Below are 19,141 nucleotides of genomic sequence, written 5' to 3'. Positions count from 1 at the left end.
AAACAAAATATTTCGAGCTATATACATGATTTTGTTTGAATCTTTTCAAACTAAGTATGTTCCAGTTTGTAAATCAAGAGAAATTTATTTAGTAGATCAAAATTGAATTTGCTTTTTAAATAATTTATCATTTGAAACAAAAAGCCTTGTTTAATATATACTGAACAATGCAAAAAATGCACCTTATTTCACCATATTAAGTAGTTGCCAAATTTTGTTTTGTTTTGCTACATATTTGTAGAAATCTAGAATGTTTTAAGCAAAAAGAATTCAATAAAGTGAATTAACTGAAACTCAAGTCATTTTCATTGGTAAAGGGACATTACGGCTACGAAATATAAAAAACATAAAATATGATTTTTTTGTTCAATCATTAATGAAAGTGAAATAGTGAAATAGTGAAATAATAATAAGCTTTTAGCAGCAGTTTAGTTCAATTTTGTCAAAATAAGCTAAGAAACCTCTCTAATCAGTTATTCACTTGCAAGTTTAAATTCGACCTCATTGAATCTGTATTCATGTGACCTTCAATTTAACCCCTTAGCTAGAGATTGGTTACGCATATATTAGGCGTGTTCAGTCATTAAAAGGAGAAGAATCTCAACATTGAAAGTGAAACGAAGGTGAACCATTTCGTTGACTGATTCGATCCATCAAAATCATTCTTAAACAGGTAAACACGATGATAAACTTATTTTTTTTAACCTATACATGTAACATGAAATCAAACAGACCTAAAAAATAATCCAATTGTACGTGGTCGACCTATCTATTTATATTTATGTTTATGTTTATATCGGGTTATGTAACCGTCGGCAGTCTTCGGAGGTCATCTCAATGGTTAATCAGATGGCATCTTTACTAAAATACACACGAAATTCTGATATATATTATCGAGTCAGTGCATTGTTACTTGTTTATTTCAGACTTATTGTAATTTGGATTTACGTTTTAGTATGTTATAAATCAAATATGAGAATTTGAGTCAAATCGGTGAACATAATTTTTGACAGCTAATGCCCCTTTAAGGCGAAACACACGACTTTAATTTCTACAAATTTGGCATCTTTTTTTTATTTTTATATTATTATTCACTATGTGTTTTTTTTAGATGTCAAAAATTAAGATTAAGAAAAATCTCAATTTAACAAAAATGGTGTTTATTCATGTATGACATTAGAAATGCTGTTAAAATTTTGACTCATTTCAATCACTTTTAAAAAAGTTATTTGCAATAGTTTTTATTAGTCCGAATGCTCGTAACTGTGTGAAAATGGGTATATACTTATACTCATACAGAACATTTATGATCAAATGTGCTAATAAAAATGTGTATTGCTGTTCTCAATCTTAAAACTTGCTCGATAGTTGTCGGCAATAAAGTTCACTGTATAGAACAAACACTCCGGCTTGAATTGCTTTATTTACTTCCAATGGATAGAAACTGTTCATTCCGTGTGAAGGGGATACTATCAACAGGGATGTATACTCTTAGACACTAACTTTATCGAAATACATTTTGTATAAGGTCTAGGAACAATAAGGCCTGTTTGTTATCTCAGTTTTTCATGATTTTTAATTCCATACATCTAAATGAGTAATCAAGGAATTTTCAAAGTCGTTTGAAAAAAGTATATCTTAACAGTTCTGGCGTTCTGATATCGATGAATTCATGAAATAGTCATGTTCCTTAAAAATAAATCGAAAGCTTCTAAATAAAGTGAGTGAATGATATCTGTTGAAGTTATTCAAGTATCTACACATACCGTATTTAATTCAATCATAAATTTCAGTAACCAGTATTATGCTATCCATGAATGCATCATTCTTTTTTTATTTGGTGTTTCCATAAATAGTTTTGGAAACTTGAGGTTACATGGTTACTAAAGCTTGTAAAGAGGAAAAAAAGTGGTGAAAATTTGATTGGTTAACTTCCAATGATTGTTATTATCTTATATGCAATGAAATGTTATGTGAAATATTGTCTGTAATACTGGACAGGATAAAATTTTACTCATGCCAAGTATTTCTTTACTTGAAACAAAGATAAATTCTGCACAATTTTTTGAAAAGTGACAATTTAACAAAGACTAATGGGGGAACATCAATAGTGGTATTACTCCCAGACTACGGCGCTGGCAAATCCTGTTTAATGCTCTACTTCCATATGGTACTATTTGTTACCAGAAGGGAAATCAAAACTATCTAAAGTTGAAAAAGATCCCATTTTAAACATACAAGTACAGTAAGATACAACCATATCCAAATCTCAGTTATGCTTATCTCTTAGAAATATTAGATTTCAGTTACAAGCATGATAGCATATTTACAAATATAGTTTTTTTCGTAGAAATCACGCAATGTTTCACCACGTGTAATATTGTACATTTAAAGGTTTAGACACAAATTTAAAATTCGATTCTTTATGTTTCAAGTATTAATAAAAGCGGAATTTTGAAATAATATTTCGTTTCAAGCAGTCAGTTTGGACCGATTTTTTCAAAATAAACTCAAATACATCTCTGTTTTATCATTGACTTGCAAGTTAATCATTTAACCTCCTATGAATCCGTATTCATGTTACCTTCAATTTTACCCCATAGCTGAAGATTACTAGGCGTGTGAAACTAGTAAAATAAAAATGTCAACAGTGAAAGTGAAACAAGGTTGACCCATTTCGTTTACTGTTTCGATTCACAAAAAATCATTCTTATACAGGTAAAAACGATGATTTTTATATTTTTTTAACCCATAACATGAAATCAAACAGACTAGAAAAAATCCAATTGCATGTGTTCTCTATCTATTGTCTATGCCTTCGATGGTCCATCGCAATGGTTAATTACATGGCGTCTAGATTAAAATTCACAAGAAATGCTGATACATACTATTGAGTTCATGCATTGCTAATAATTGTTTATTTCATACTTTTTGTAATTTGTGTATACGTTTTGTTATGTTTTAAATCAAATATAAGATTTTGAGTCAAATTGGTGAACATGCATTTTACAGCTAATGCCCCTTTAAATCTCTGTACTATGAACATTAAACAAAAATTTAATCTGCAATTAATTGTTTCGAATTTACAGTTTAATGCAATATACTATTTATCAATTCCCGCGTCTTCCGTGTGGAATATACTGGTTACAAGTAACTCACATTCGCCTTCACTCTAGTGAACTTAGGGAACTAGTATTTGCAGACACAAAATCTGTAAAGGTACACGATAAATTCATGCACGAAGATTAATATTAAATACTTTAATAGGGTATCTTGACTCCCCCTAATTTTCATATAGGACCACGGAAGGAAATAGAACTTGAGAGCGGACTTAAATACTTATATAGTTTACAATTAGAGAATCAATAAAACGGAATTGATACTTACAATTTTATGAGGAAAAGGATATTATAATAACAAAATAATGTCACAATAACCTGGGATCAATTTGATTTTATGAGGAAAAGGATATTATAAAAAAAATAATGTCACAATAACCCGGGATTAATTTGATTTCCTGTTTTGTATTTGGCATATTTTAAAATTATTTTTTAAGCTTTCTCTTTTTCTGATTTTTACAAAATGAATATAAAAATATCATGACGTGGTATGATTAACAATGAGACAACTCGCTACCAGAGACTAAAAGACGTAGAAGTTAATTACTATTATATGTCAACGTACGTACGGCCTCCAACACCGAGCAAAACACTATACCGCATAGCAAGCAATAAACGGCCCCGAAATGACAAATGTAAAACAATTAAACCGAGAAAACTAACAGCCTGACTTATGTACAAAACAATTAACGAAAAACACATACGATATACAGCAGACAAATTCGATACATGTGGTATCGGGGGATAGAGACAATGATGTGCTTATAATGACTGTATTAGGTCTTGGTTAGGGGCGAACCTTGGAATTGTTTAGAGTGTTGGTTAAGGATATGATTCGGGGAAAGCCGTACTAGACTTTGAAATTTAAGAGCATGTGATTTGGGTCGAACCATGGAATTCGGTGTACTGGATATCGATCTTAGTCGATATGGTTCATGGCGAGCCATAGAGGCGAACCATAGAGTTAAGATTATATTAACAATAATAATCATGATAATAATTAAAAAAAAAATATAAAAAAATCAAAAAAAAATCAAACAGAAATAATTATAATTACTTGATAATTAAGATATGTTGTTAAGGTTCATTCTTTATTCCTTTTTCTAGAATGACTCTTTTGTATACTCTGGAATACAAATTGATCACGACAGTACATGTATTAACGAAAGGTTACATGAATTGGATACACTCTTACAAAGTACAAAATATTCCAAACTGAGAGGTGTTAAAATTAGTACTGATTTATTTCCAAAAGAATTCGAATCCTCGAAGAGATTTATCTTCTGCGCTGCCATTAGATATAAGAATGTTCTTAATTTTCAAAGATGGGAAAAAGAAAAACACAGGTGCATAAATCAGGGTGTTCTTCGATTGAAAATAATAAAAGTTACCGGTCATCTGAGTGTCCTTTAATTTATAAGGTCCGCGGAGTCAGTAGACAGTCTCATTGGCCAATTAAGGGCAATTTTGCGGGATTTTGATAGATAGAGGTACTGACTGGAATTATGTTACAGGCTTTGGAAATACTGTACGCTAGCAGCCTCTGTTATTAAAAAACATTTATCAACAATAAGACTTGAACAATTATCCAGTGTTACCATCCCAAAGCATACACCGCCTTTATTCAAAAACAAACTTTTCAAAATTTCTAGACATATATCATACAAACTCTGTAACCCAGAGCTTTCGAACGCATAAAATATATCTACAAGAGAGATTTGGCATAGTGATCTTGGTTCGTTATAAACAAATCAGATTTTTATACTTCCGGAGAATAATGGCATTGTGATACAACTAACCAATGGCAAAGTTGTTGATATTCGTGATCCAAGGGTTGTTGTCGTTTTGAGAACTGAACTTGCTGAATTTTGTACAGTCCAAATGTTACAAGAATATGTAAAACTTTGTGATAGTATAGGATTTAATTTAAAGTTGGGCTATGCTTTTTGTCTATTAGATTCATATCTGAAATTGAGCAGTAAACCATTGTCTTCGTCGGCAGTTAATACTAGATTAAAATTGTACCTTACTTATAGATAAATTTGTGGGAGGGAGAAACCCCTCATAGGCTACCACCCGCGGTGGATGTGCATTTAGTAATAGATAAATGCAATAAAACTTCATGTAGGTTGGGAATCAGATTCAAAGCTGCATCAATATATATTAGGTAACGAGATGTGCAGTAGGTTTACATCTGCAGAGGCTATAACCACAAAATATAATCCTTCTTTACAGTCTATTTTTGAAATTTTTAAGGATTTTTCAAAATTCTAGAATATAACTGATTAAATTTATGATAAAGTGAAGCTTATTATTAAACATACGATCTGTGTTGTTTAAGAATTCTTATTTGAAGCAGAAAATTGATGAGATGAAAGAGTTTGAGTGTAGACACAGTAGCTCAAGCTTTACTTGAAGTTAAAGAGTATGCCGCTAGAGCGGGAGAGATTAATGTCGATAGTTTGCAAATAAACTAATGCATTTAGATGAAATGGGTCGCAGATATGACCACACTGGTAAAGAGTTATTTTCTTTGGTGTTGCAACGTTTTTATGCAATAAATCTGAACCTAGAATTGGCCACCTTATAACATCCTTGCTATGTTCCGCAGCGGAGGCAAAACTTTATGAAAAAGAACAGAAATGTCTAAAGCTTCATGGAAAATTCGATCAAAAGGTTGAACCAGCATCAAAGTCTGAAGAATAAAATTTGGAGAAAATGCTTCAAATTCCTTAGATCAGCTCACAACTACGTTCCAAATGATGCAACATTTTATGCCACGTTTGCCTAACTCAGCACCACCAAGGTCATATTTTAGCCAAGATAGGAGAGGGGGTGGTAACTCAAGAATGAAGCCTGGTCTCAATTAAACTGGGTGTCATATTTGTGGCTCGATTTGTGGTGATATGTCTCATTTAGAGTTGACTGTCCATGTAAATAGTAACGACTTATTTTGTAGATTTCATCTGCACCAGCGACGGTAAAACCAAAATGCAAATGAACAGGAATATATGCATACTTTTCAACCATTTACAATAGTTAAGCATTCAACATCTCATTAAATGTAAAAGAATACTCGCTCATGTCGACAATCAGGCTGATGTTTATGCTTGAGAATCAACATTCAAAGAATTCTGTTCTCACAAATATAATGAAAGAAAAAATTTTCAGGTCATACTTATGACTACTGTTCCTTATCTTTTGTATATATACATAATGCGGAAAATCCCGCAGACGTTCATTCAAGGTCATTGTCAAAGTCGGACACAGCTATTAGCAAACGTACATGGGTGTATATAGAATATATTTACGGGTCACATGATGTAGATATGTTTGCTTTGGAGAGTAACACAATGACTACATGTGAAGGAAAACCATTAGACCATTTTACCCCTTATTCATGTCCATGTACAGCAGGTGTTGATGCGTTCAGTCACGTGTATGATTCGAGAAAAATAAACTATTATGCTTTCCACCCTTAATGTTTGTTACCTTCGGTTATCATATTTATTATAGATGAGTGTATACATTGTACAGTTGTTTTCCCTAAATTTAACCCTATCCCTAACTGGTATACGCTATAGTTATGAGGTATGCAGTTTCTGTCAAAGTCAAAGGGTTTAAAGGAGACATAGGAACATTAATGTTTCCCTCCAGAAAAGGGTATTTGAAAAACAAAAGAGGGTTACAGTTTGTTTTACTAGCTGCAAAGTTTGTTTTTTCGTATAATGCAGTTACAAAGAGTTAATCAGATAAAAAAAAAAAGAAGAAGAAAAAAAAAAGAATTTACTCCCCTCCTTTTAATGGGGGATTCCATGATTCGTTTTTTGTCAAATTGTGATTAAGACATTGCTATTGTTTCAAGAGGAGGGCAACATTTTTTGAAGTTTTAGATATGCTAATAGTTGAAGTTGAAAGGAGAATTGTTTTTGTTGTAATATGTTCCATATTGGAACCAAGAATGTAAATAAAGTGCATTATCCAGAAACACAACAGCGGATGAAAGCTAAAAGGGACTGTGATATATATATTTTTTTAGCTGAGCAAATTACAAACATGTTTTATTGTTGCAATAATATGTTCAGGATGTGTAGACACAAAATCAAGGGTGATAAACGAACGAATAGACTTGTTAAATGAGCACTTTGTATTATGTTGTAAACAAAGTATATTATGTTGTAAACAAAGTAATTATCATTTTATGGATCATTCAGATATTTCGGAAGTTTGTTTGAAAATCAGGCTCACTTTAACAAATCTGGAGAGAATCTATTTAAAGAAAAAAAAAGAGGTCTCTTCTAAACATATAATTCATGTGTACACGTTAATTAGCTTAATTTAGTAATAAAACCTGTTTGAAATGTATGTGTACTATTTATTCAGTGTCTCAACTGGCAAAGGGAAGAGTTCTGTTTTAAGGTAGAACTACAGTCTAACAATGATTTTTTGAAGATATTTTTTTTATCACATTATTTTGAATTAAGTATTATTCTGCACAGTTTGTAAAAATCCCAAAGTCATTATCATATTACAACAGGGAGTAAATTGATAATGAACTTATGTAAATAAAAGCACAGGGTAATTAATCTAAATATATAGGCATTTGGGAGGGGCTAATATGTCAATCATCTGTTGATACCAGTGTCCAGCTGTTAATCCCTGACCACAAGATAAATATTGTGGTCTTATCTCATTGTATTGCAACAAAAGTAATTTATATAACATGTTTATAAACAGAAAAAAGAAAAAGATATGAAAAGGAAAACTTTAAAGGGAAAAAATCTACAAAAAATGAAAAAAAAATATGGAAAAGAGTGTGAAAGTATCTCTGAAAGCCTCTGACTGCCTGTATAAATTTCTTCTATTTGGTCTTCTACATTTAAATACAGTTTTAGGCATTTTAACCAATTTTAAGTTTATGTGAAATTTATCAATTCCATAAAACTCAAAAATCATGTGGGAGTGTCTTTTTTTAAAGAAGTGGTCTTGGATCTTTTTATGAACATGTCTTTTGATGCACAATTTAGTGTTCTAGCTAATTTCAGTAATAGTATATTTCTTTTTAAAATACAAATGAAAATTATTCTTTATAGTGAGAATAATGATGTTAAATATTGATTATATGCAGCTTGTCAATCCTGTTATTCTCTTATCTTAGACTGTCTGGACAGAGGCGGGGCTTTGTCTATATTTAATTACTACATCACAGATATTGGTCAAATCCGTGACGTCAAACTCCCGCCAAATGCCAAGTTAGTGTTGCACAGTGCCACACATAATGCAAAATTTACAGCATTAGAGCATCAAAGAGACAAAGTGTGTGGTTCTATTGATAAAGTGATGGTGTCAGAACACTCCTGGGGTGTTCCCAGTAGAATTTTTGTATTTATGTTGCATTTATAGGGGTTTTAAGGGGGAAATTCCGTTTTTAGGTCATTTCTCAGAACAATTTTTCATGAGATTTGTTAGGAAAAAATGAAAATATAAACTTTATGGGTACCCCCTTTGGCTTGACTTTGATATATGTGATTAAAGGGAGTATTTTCTACAATATTGTGTCCCAGTTTTTGGATAATTTGTTTCTAAATGAATTTATAGGTCTCCAAAGATGAAAGGTGAAATGAGGTTTGGCACCCAGCAGTTAAATCAATATATCTTCTTACTGGAGGCATATATCAAAAATCTGAGACACGGTTTTGCAGTTTGTATATGGTTGATTAAAGGGATGAAAACAAATTTTTACTACCATTTGACCTGAATGTGCCATTTCCATCCAAGATGGAAGACCACTTTTTGGCAATTAATGAGCTATATTTTGAGATTTATCATACCAAAAATAAATTTATCTATGGATTAAGAAAGAGTAATATTTCAGCGTTAAAATGAGTTAAAGATTTTAAAAATCCATTGAGTAGTTTGGGAAAAATTAATCTTTAAAGACTGTTGGTTGGAGTCAGAAAATTCTGACTGTAGTGCTACCTTAATGGATGTTTTATTGACAGACATGTTATTCTTAATATTTATGGTTGTTGTCTGCGCTTTTAAGTGCTGTAATTACTGACCTCATCTGGTGAATTATATGTAGTTGTTTATTTTGCTGGTCCCTCAATATTAAACTGTCAGAACTTTAGAGCATGCATGTGGTGGTCAAGTCCATAAACATCATATTTATGGCCATCTTTCTAATGAGGCGTTCTAAAACCACAGACATCAGAAGAGAATTTTACTTTAGAAATGGACATACAACGTCTCATGTGAAACGTTAAAGAATATAATACACCCAAAAAATAAATAAAACATATACTAAAAAATAACAAAAATAGTTTAAAGAGGGGTATTGAATTATTATAGGAGATGTTATTGAAATAAAAATTGAATATGTATTTATTTCTGACTTAAGAGGGTTAAGGTATATTATTTCACGTTTGTTTTTAGGGTATTTTAGATTTTTTACCTCCATATCTTATATCTATTAGGAATATGGGGTACCATTGAGACTAGGATACTGTAAGCCACCCGAGAGTATCCTGTCCTATACTGGGCAGTTTACATACGAACACTCATAAAATGCAGTATCTGCTCCCCGGAGCACCTCAGTTTGTGTTTAAATATAGTTCTTCTGTTTGGTTAATGTATGTGTATTAAACGGCTTCCTTTGTATTTATTTGTTACTGTGCTATTTGTGTTGCTAACGGCTTTCCATAGTTTTTAATTTCGAACGAGCGTCCTCCAGCTCAAGTTGTTTTACCAGTGTAAATGCATATACTTTTTGAATGTATCCAAGTTTGATAAAATAAAGTGATCTTTTCAATGCTAACAGTTTTATTTGCTGAACTGTTAAAAAATCATATAACATTATATGATTTTATATAAATAAACAATAGCGTTCAAGTGTACTGAATAATAAATCCTAAAAAAATACATATTTGTGGTGTCCGACGTGGTGGGAGATAGCTTACTGTACAAAAGACGGCTATTTAAACTTCATTATGTTATTCTTATTCTCACCTAAAGGTTATTACTGCTTTATTTGGAAATTTATTGTTTTCTAGGTTCAAACTTGCCGCCAGCAAAACTTTGGGCTATCTGCCATTACTGAATGCTCACGCGTTTATATACTAAATTGTAAGTGTCACGTGACATACTAATCCAATGGTTACTTGTCCTTTCCGGGTAGCCGGAACTATACAAAATTACGATATTGAAAAACATAGAATTGAAATCATCTTGAGTTGTCCTATGATTGTCCTTATACATAAAATATTAAAACAAAGCTATAGCATCTAAAATATCGATAAAGAAGCTTGAAATAAACAATCGGACACCACTGCGATTTAGCAGACGATCTGCGTAAGAACATACAAAGTAAATAACATATAACATAGTTCATTACAACCATCTAAATATTTACAATATATTTGTGTCCGGCAGGGTATACTTATAAAATATTAAATGTGTGGTATTAAAAATGCAATATTAGATCAATTGTCCAGGGGACGAATTTGTATCAAAAGAGATAGAATCAACGTTTTATTCCCCACAAAATGGCAGACGGCAAAATCGCCGGTCAGTAAACAATTGCAGTTAAAGTATTTCCCTATGTATACCAGGCATATCAGACGTTTAAATATGAATATTTGGTTACCAGAAATGATCCTTAATACGGGAATTACATGATATATAGCATGAAGAAGGTAATCCATGAGTAATTACATACATTCCCTGCCGTAACACTTGTACACAAAAAATGTAAACAATGATAAAAATCATTTCAAATTCCAGAGCTTTCACATAAAATCAGTTGCTTTACTGGATATATATCACCTTTGTACCAACATATGTACACACCTTACTTGTAAAACTATGTTTTGGCTAATGAAATGTCTCCCCCTGTAATTTATTGGCAAAAAGTGAAACTTTGGCCTGTGAAATCCATAAAAATAGTAAATTAATGCCATATCTTTGATTACAAATGTAAAATGTTTCGCTTGCTCGCTGCGAGCCAAGTTACTATGCGTAAAAACACAACCGTTAAGTTCAAAAGATAATATTTGGTAAAAGCTTGAATTTTGACTTGTGATCATAGTAATAAGTATTGTGGATTACTGCCACAATTGTAAAAAATCATTATAAAATATTTGTCAGTCTTGCCACAAATTAAGTATTTACTTATAAATTACACCGCACAATTTAATACCTATTTGTTTCAATATAACATTCCCCAGTACCTTACACTTCCCCCATCTTTAAAGACAATGAATTCTCCTGAATTGAAAATTTTAGCACATAATTATAATGAAGGTTGAGATCTAAAATGTTAATGTTCAATTGTCTTCTCCAAGTCTCAAGGGAATATCAAGAGCATCTATTCTCTTTATCACATCGTCTGTGGAGTTATCTCTCTCCTTCACTGCAGTTTCTAACATCTTTAATGTTTGCACAGTTGATGCGTCTTCTTTGTCACTCTTTATTATATAAGCCAAAGCTTGATATAAATAAAACCGAGATTTGGTTGCCATTGTGTTTTCTTCACTTCCTGTCGGTGTTTTTGTGCCTGGTAATGCTAAAAAGTGATACTTGAGTAGCAACTCTTCCTTTGTGAATTGTAATTGCTTTCCCGAGTTCAACTCCAGAGCAATACTGGCATACTCCCAATTAAAATACTTTTGCTCTGGAGTAATCTTTTTCCAATTTTTAGGTGGCCAACTAACAACTGCTGGGATGGTAATCAGTGGGATGACTTCTTCTTGATTCCACTCCCTTCTCCCAGCTGGGAAAAGTGGCATGCCACCTTTCCTCAGAAGTGTCCTTGCCCGTTCACTTGCGGTAATGTTGCCGTTTAGAGTTGTACAATCTGTGCCCCGATCTTCTGATGCTTCCAGTTCCTTTCTTTTACTTTCTTCATTGTGTTTTTCTTCTTGTATCCTCTTTTCCTCCTTCAACCTTTCTTCTTCGTCCTGTTTCTGTTTTTCCTGCTTCCTTTGTTCTTCCTCCTTCCGTCTGATTTCCTCCTCCTGATTCTGTTTTCCCTTTCTCTTTAGTTCTGCCTCCTTTAGTCTGACTTCCTCGTCCTGTTTTCGTTTTTCCTGCTTCTTTTGTTCTTCCTCCTTCAGTCTAATTTCCTCCTGTTTCTGTTCTTCCCTTCTCTTTTGTTCTTCCTCCTTTAGTCTCATTTCCTCATCCTGTTTTTGTTTTTCCTGCTTCCTTTGTTCTTCTTCCTTCCGTTTGATTTCCTCCTCCTGTTTCTGTTTTTCCTTTCTCTTTAGTTCTGCCTCCTTTAGTCTAACTTCCTCGTCCTGTTTTCGTTTTTCCTGCTTCTTTTGTTCTTCCTCCTTCAGTCTAATTTCCTCCTGTTTCTGTTCTTCCCTTCTCTTTTGTTCTTCCTCCTTTAGTCTCATTTCCTCATCCTGTTTTTGTTTTTCCTGCTTCCTTTGTTCTTCCTCGTTAAGTCTGATTTCCTCGTCCTGTTCCTTGTCACCCTTTCCTTGCTTTATTTTCTTAGCCTTCTGTTCCTGGTGGTTATTCTTTTTCTTTCTTTTCTCTCCATTTTCCTCTCCTTCATTCTCTGTCTTCTTACTTTTCTTCTGGCTTGTTGCTTTCTCGTTCAGAATCTCTGGTTCTTCATTGTCGCTGTCATCTTCCAATATAATATCTGAGGTTGATGGTGTTTTAAGTGGTGATAACGGATTTGTGATGGCTTTTGTCTGTTTCCCTGGGAAGAGTTCATCTGACGTTTTTATGTCTGCTATATATTCCTCTGATATGGATAGTTTCCTAGCTACTACTGGCGTCACTATAGACTTTAATTTACCGTCTATCGAGGCAGAGAAGGTATGTGATCCTGCATACTTGGTGTTTACCAGTGCCGTCATCCTCCTTATTAAAGCATCAAGCATTTTGTGATCTTGTTTAGAACCAAGTCATTCAAACTTATCTGATAAAATCGTATAGACACTCCAAGGTCTAATTTGAAGATGGCTGTCGAATCCCCAAGTCCTAATGTAAGTTGCTGGAGGGCCAGCCCTTCATAGATGGTGGGGCGTGTTGGTGAATATGACCCATTAGTTTTCTCCTGCTCAACCTCTTCCTCCTGCTTTCCTCTAACCATTTCCCTAGGACACTTCCAGCCTTGAGTCCAATCCTCCTTCTTCCTGTTGGTATTTCCAACCCTGTTTAGGAATTCTAGGACCTCAATCCTGGCTTTCATGGCCTCTTGGGAGTTTTCATTTGATGGTGAGATTACCTTTGCATATGTCTCTGGGTAATTCGACATCCAAAACCCATTGTTCTCACTCAAGAAACTGTACGGCATGATCTCTATTTTGCTGCGGTGGTTGGCCATGATGTGCTCCTTCAGGTCAACCATCCTCCTGTACGACTTCTCTTCAGGACACCAAACACAAACGACTGAAAGCCGTGTGTGTGGGGCAGCTGCCAGATGGTTCTTTAGTTGTCTCCTTGTCCTAAACGTCATGGGACACAGCCAACACTTCACCTCCACTTGTGATGATGGTCTCATTCTGAAATCGAATCAAATCTTTAAAATCCCTCCACCATTTTTATAGCAGATACAATAAAAGATATGTATGTAGTGTGCTGTTGTGTGACTATATTTGCTTATGTGATTAAAATCCTCCCCCATATGGCATATGCTGGTAGTAAATGGATCAGCCTATGTTTCAATAAAAATATGATATCCACCCCCTTGGTCTCCCTATTCAAAAAAAATCTCAAGCCTCCTCAAGACAAAAAGTTGTCGTTAATTGCTTTCCGCCGCGCAGCTTGCGCATACAATAAAACGCTTGGCAGTACAGTTTAATCTGCCATTCCCCTGGCAGGAAGGATCATCCTTCCCTTACAGCCAATAATATGTCCTGAGAAACAATGGCCATTTGTCTCCCTTACATATTCTTCCAGAATGGATCCAACTCTAGGAATTCCAACATGACTTTCTCCAGTCTGAGATAAGTCATACAGTTACTCTTAAACATAGTAACTCATCAAAACAATTAAAAACGTAAAACTTGTACAACTAATTTCGGCTATTCAAACAACAACTATGAAAGGCATCTCAGGCCTTTCTACTGGAGAACCAAGTGGGCGGATTTCGTCCTTGATAGGGCAGTAGTCTATCGATGTGGTAGACCTTCCCTGGCTGTTTCTTTGACCTTTTCACAAGGTAAGTGATGTCATCAATTTTCCTTGTGACAACATATGGTCCTTTCCATTTTAATGTCAACTTATGACAAATTCCTTTTCTCTTTGATGCATCATAAAGCCATACAGCTTGACCTATTTGTAATTCGCGCTTTACTGCTTTCAAGTCATAGTGACGTTTTTGATACTCAGAATTCTGCTTAAGATGTTTCCTAGCCAGTACATGTGACTTTAACATAGCGTCCTGTAATTCATTTATATATTTATCCGTTTCAGGGGTAGTGGATTCATCTGGTCCATCAGGACGTGGAATAACAGCTTCCATAGGAAGAAATATGTTTCTGCAAAACATCATCATGTTAGGGGTCTGTCCTGTGCTGGCGTGGACTGATAATCTGTATGCAATCATAACTTGTGGCAAAATCTCATCCCAGTTTCTCTGATCATTTTGACAATAAAATGTTAGCATGCTTAGCAGTGTCCTGTTAAATCTTTCAACGCTTCCATTAGATTGGGGGTGTTGACTTGTACTTCTAGTTTTGTCAATTTTCAGGAGATCACACAGATCTTGGAACAGCTTTGCTTCAAAAGACCTTCCTTGATCAGAGTGAAGCTGTAATGGTGAACCAAACCTACAAATAAATTCATTCACGATTGTACGGGCAATGGTCAGGGATTCCTGGTCCGGAATAGCATATGCTTCAGTCCATTTAGAAAAGCAGTCACAAAGGACAAGAACATAACGGTTTTGTCGTTTTGTTAACGGAAGTGGACCAAGAATATCAATCGCAACACGTTCCATAGGCTCGCCAACCAAGTATTGACCTAATGGAGCCTTGTTTCGTTTAAGTGATTTCCTAGCAGCACATTGGTCACATTCTTTGCAGTACCTTGTTATTGAGCTTCTCATAGCTGGCCAGTAAAAGAGCTGCTGGATCCTACTTAGCATTTTATCTGGTCCTAAATGACCTGCAGATGGAACGTCATGGAAATACTTAAAGACTGTCTTTTGGTGTGATTTTGGTACCAGGAGCTGCAATTTGAAGTTGTCTACATCGTCTTTATCAGAACAATAAAATTTTCTATAAAGCATGCCATTGTTTATTGTCAGCCTATCCCATTGTCGCCATATTGTTTTCTGGTATGATGTTCCTTTTGATACTTGGTCCCAGTCAGGTTTATTTTTCTTTTCTTGAAGATATGTCACAATGAGTGACATGTCTGGGTCTTCCAATTGGCATTGTCTAATACTGTCAGGGTCCCATCCTTCTATGCAATAGCCACTTGGTGTAGCACTAGACTGATTTCCTGTCTGACTTCTTGTACATATTCGTACTATTTCTATACTTGGTGTTAGCTCCTCATTTTCATATAACTCCTGGTTAACAAAATCAGATTCTTCAAGTTGAATTTCGTCTGTTTCATCGTCACTTGTGTGGTTTCCAGATTCTTGTTTCTTGCATGATTTACAAGGTCTTCTGGACAGAGCATCGGCATTTGAGTGTTTCCTTCCAGCCCTGTGTGTCACTGTCAAATTGTAAGTTTCCAGTTCTTCGAGCCATCTGGCTGTTTGACCAGTGGGTTTCTTTAGATTTTTCATCCATGATACAGCTGCGTTATCTGTGCGCAGCAAAACTTCCTGGCCATATAGATAATGATGAAATGTCTTTAGTGCTATAATTACTATAATTACAGCAAGTAGCTCTTTTCGAGTTACACAGTATGCCTGCTCATGTATCTTCATAGATTTGCTCATGTATGCTATAACTCGTTCATGACCATCTTGAATTTGTGACAAAACTGCTCCGACAGCCTTATCACTTGCATCTGTGTCAAATATGAATGGCAAATTTGGAAGAGGGTAGGCAAGCACAGATGTACTTGTTAAAGCATTTTTCAACTGTTCAAATGCCTTTTGACACTCGTCATTCCAAGCAAAACGGCTATTCTTTTCGCAAATTTTGTGCATTGGTCTTGCAATTGCTGCAAATCCCTTAACAAATCGCCTATAGTAAGAACAAAGTCCTAAAAAGCTGCGCACCTGTTTTGCAAATTTGGGGATTGGCCAGTCATCTATAGCTTTTGTTTTCTCTAGATTAGTGGAAATTCCATCCTCAGACACGATATGTCCAAGGAACCTGACTTGTTTTTGAAAGAAAATGCATTTGGCAGGTTTCAATTTTAGATGTGCATTTTGTAGGCGTATAAAGATTCTTTCTAACCGCTTCCAAGACCCTCTTCAAATGTTGAACTTACTGATATGATATCGTCCATATAGAGTAATAGTTCTTTCCACTGTAGCCCTCTGAGAACATTTTTCATAAGACGCTCAAAAGTAGATGGTGAATTTGCAAGTCCAAAGGGCATGACAGTGAATTGATATAACCCTAAACTTGTCAGAAATGCGGTCTTTTCCTTGTCGTCGGGAGCCATGCCAATTTGCCAAAATCCTTAATTTAGGTCCATTGACCCGAAGAATTTCCCCCCAGCGAGCGAGTCTAGGCACTCGTCTACCCTCGGAATCGGGTAGGAATCCTTTTTAGTGACGTCATTCAAAATTCTGTAATCAACACAGCAACTAGGCCTGCCATTTTTCTTCATTACAAGGACAATATTCGATGCCCAAGGACTAGAAGATGGTTCAATGATTCCTTTGTCCAACATCCGGTTGACTTCTGATTTTTCCATCTCTTGCTTCCCAAGTGGCATACGTCTAGATCTTTGCCTAAAAGGTATTGCATTTCCTGTATTTATTCTATGTGTTACAAGGTCTGTCCTCCCTATGTCATCATCTGTCCGTGAAAAGACATTTTGGTACTGTGAAAGGAGTCTGGAAAGCTGTTGTCTTTGGTCCTCATTTAAATAAGTTGAACTCCTTTTTAATAAGTCAATAAGATGTTCTAGTATTTCTTCACTAGCTGGAAAGCAATCTTCTTGTAGTGTTCTAATCTGCTCTGATTTCAAATCATGCTCAGTATATGATTCACATGTTCCTATTGTTTCCTTTTTATACAGTTTAACTTCGTCGTCACCATAGTTGACAACATTAACAAAGTGTGCTTGATCTTTTGTATTTATAATCCCAGGTATTGCTAATGTAGACTTTGCTGTTCCTGTCGTGCCCTCTATTAATACGTATTCTGTTAAATGATTTACACCCGGTATTTCTACAGTTATCATAGTACTCGTCATTGGAGGATTTGTCATGTTGTCTTTAATTTCTACTCTGCAAATCATATTTGCCTTCCCTCCAATCCAACATTGTATTTCCTGGTTATGGATCGTGTGTAAGACCATGCGCTGATAATTAACTTTACTTACTTCCTTAAGTAAGAAATCCTGTCCAAGTATTGTTTGGTACTAAAGAACACCAAACATTTGAAGGCAATTTTTCGTAAACCTCAATAGATAATATTGACGCTGTTGAGCCACTGTCAATTAAAAAGTTGACAGGAAACCCATAGATTAACCCATTTGTATAAAACCCATTATCCCAATTATCATCTGTTTCCCCTATATGTCCTTTCCGGACATGTTTTTCTCCCTTTATATCAGGCCTTTTACCTCCTGTCACTAACTCACGACCTATTGAGCCAGCGTTCTGTCGTTTCCCTGGTTATTATTAAAAGAAGTATTGTGTCTTTGGTTGCCCTGGAAGTTCCCTCTTCCTCTTTGGTTGTTTTTGTGTGGACAGTTCCTCATAAAATTGTCTGGTGAGTTGCAACTGTAACATCTGCCAGTATTTGCCCTCTTTGTGTCCCGATTCCCGTGTCCTTGTTCCAGCTTTGCTATCCTATCTTGTAAAGCCTGCAAATTGCTCTGATAATCCTTTTCACTCTATGTGTCCTTCGATGTCCTTCGACTCCACAGCTCTGATTGTTGATTTCTTTTTGTCTCCATCCCCGAGTATTGACTCATACCTTTCTATAACATCAACAGAGTCTGCTATTGTTTGACATTCCTTGTCAATACAGCGACATTTTATTTCTACAGGTATTACCTTAAACAACTGGTTTAATGCTAGAGACTCCTGCGCTGCTAAGTCGAGATCATAGTACGCCTTTTGCGCTAATTGCCTTATGTCATCCCCCACTTCAGCTATGCTTTCCCCTGACATGCGCCTGCGCATCTCTAACTTTGAGAGCCAACGATTTTTGTGTTTTGAACTCCCAAACCTTTGATCTAACTTTTGTGTTAGCATTTGGTATGTGCGCCTGTCGTCAGGAGACAAGCTCATGTAGTATGTCCTTGCTTGACCCCTCAAGCTAGCTGCCAAAAACAACAGTTTTGTACGATTTCCCCATTGTCCCAATTCAGCGCAGTCCTTAAAATGCGACAAGTATTCCTCCCAACAATCCTTCCCAGAGAAGGGTTCAGGTTTAAGTGTTACCTTTGGTGGGCCAATTGGTTGCATGTTATGATTACCCCTATCATTCCTATCATCAAAATCATGTCTCTGATATTCATCCCGTCCTTTATGTCTCTGAGCTATTTCATCACCATGACCTTGTAAAATAGATTCCCTATCAAAGTCGTCATTGTCATCAGTATATATTTGGTCCCCTTGTCCTAAGTCATCTAAATCCCTTTCCCTACGGAAATTTATTTCAGGGTCTGGGGAGTTCCTACCAGCATCAGCCATATTCTAAATAAAGACTTTTAATTTTATTTGTTGTTTCAAATTGTTTTTTTTTTTTTTTTTTTTTATAATTAATTTATGTACAGTAAATCTACCACTTCGGGCTTAAACCACATTGTTAAGTTGACAGGTTATTCCAAGGTTCGTATCCTGGATGCTAATTAGAATTTTAGCAAACCCACTTCTGACACCAAATTGTAAGCCATCCGAGAGTATCCTGTCCTAT

The 19,141-nt window shown here is 35.0% G+C and overlaps 1 protein-coding gene across 1 annotated transcript; it reads right to left on the bottom strand.

The window, feature by feature from the left end:
- Nucleotides 1-11,443: 11,443 nt before the first annotated feature.
- On the bottom strand, nt 11,444-13,015 carry LOC127707315 (golgin subfamily A member 6-like protein 7). The gene has a single exon (XM_052211836.1). It carries the CDS (start codon nt 13,013-13,015, stop codon nt 11,444-11,446), a length of 1,572 nt encoding a protein of 523 aa, XP_052067796.1.
- Nucleotides 13,016-19,141: the final 6,126 nt, after the last annotated feature.

This window comes from Mytilus californianus, unplaced genomic scaffold (assembly GCF_021869535.1).
Source record: "Mytilus californianus isolate M0D057914Y unplaced genomic scaffold, xbMytCali1.0.p SCAF_63, whole genome shotgun sequence".
Classification (NCBI taxonomy): domain Eukaryota; kingdom Metazoa; phylum Mollusca; class Bivalvia; order Mytilida; family Mytilidae; genus Mytilus; species Mytilus californianus.
The sequence above is the reverse complement of the archived record's forward strand: the minus strand, read 5'-3'. Positions and strand labels throughout refer to the sequence as shown.

Coding starts and splice junctions, on each gene's coding strand:
- LOC127707315 (XM_052211836.1), bottom strand. CDS start 13,015: ATGCTTGATGCTTTAATAAGGAGGATGACGGCACTGGTAAACACCAAG.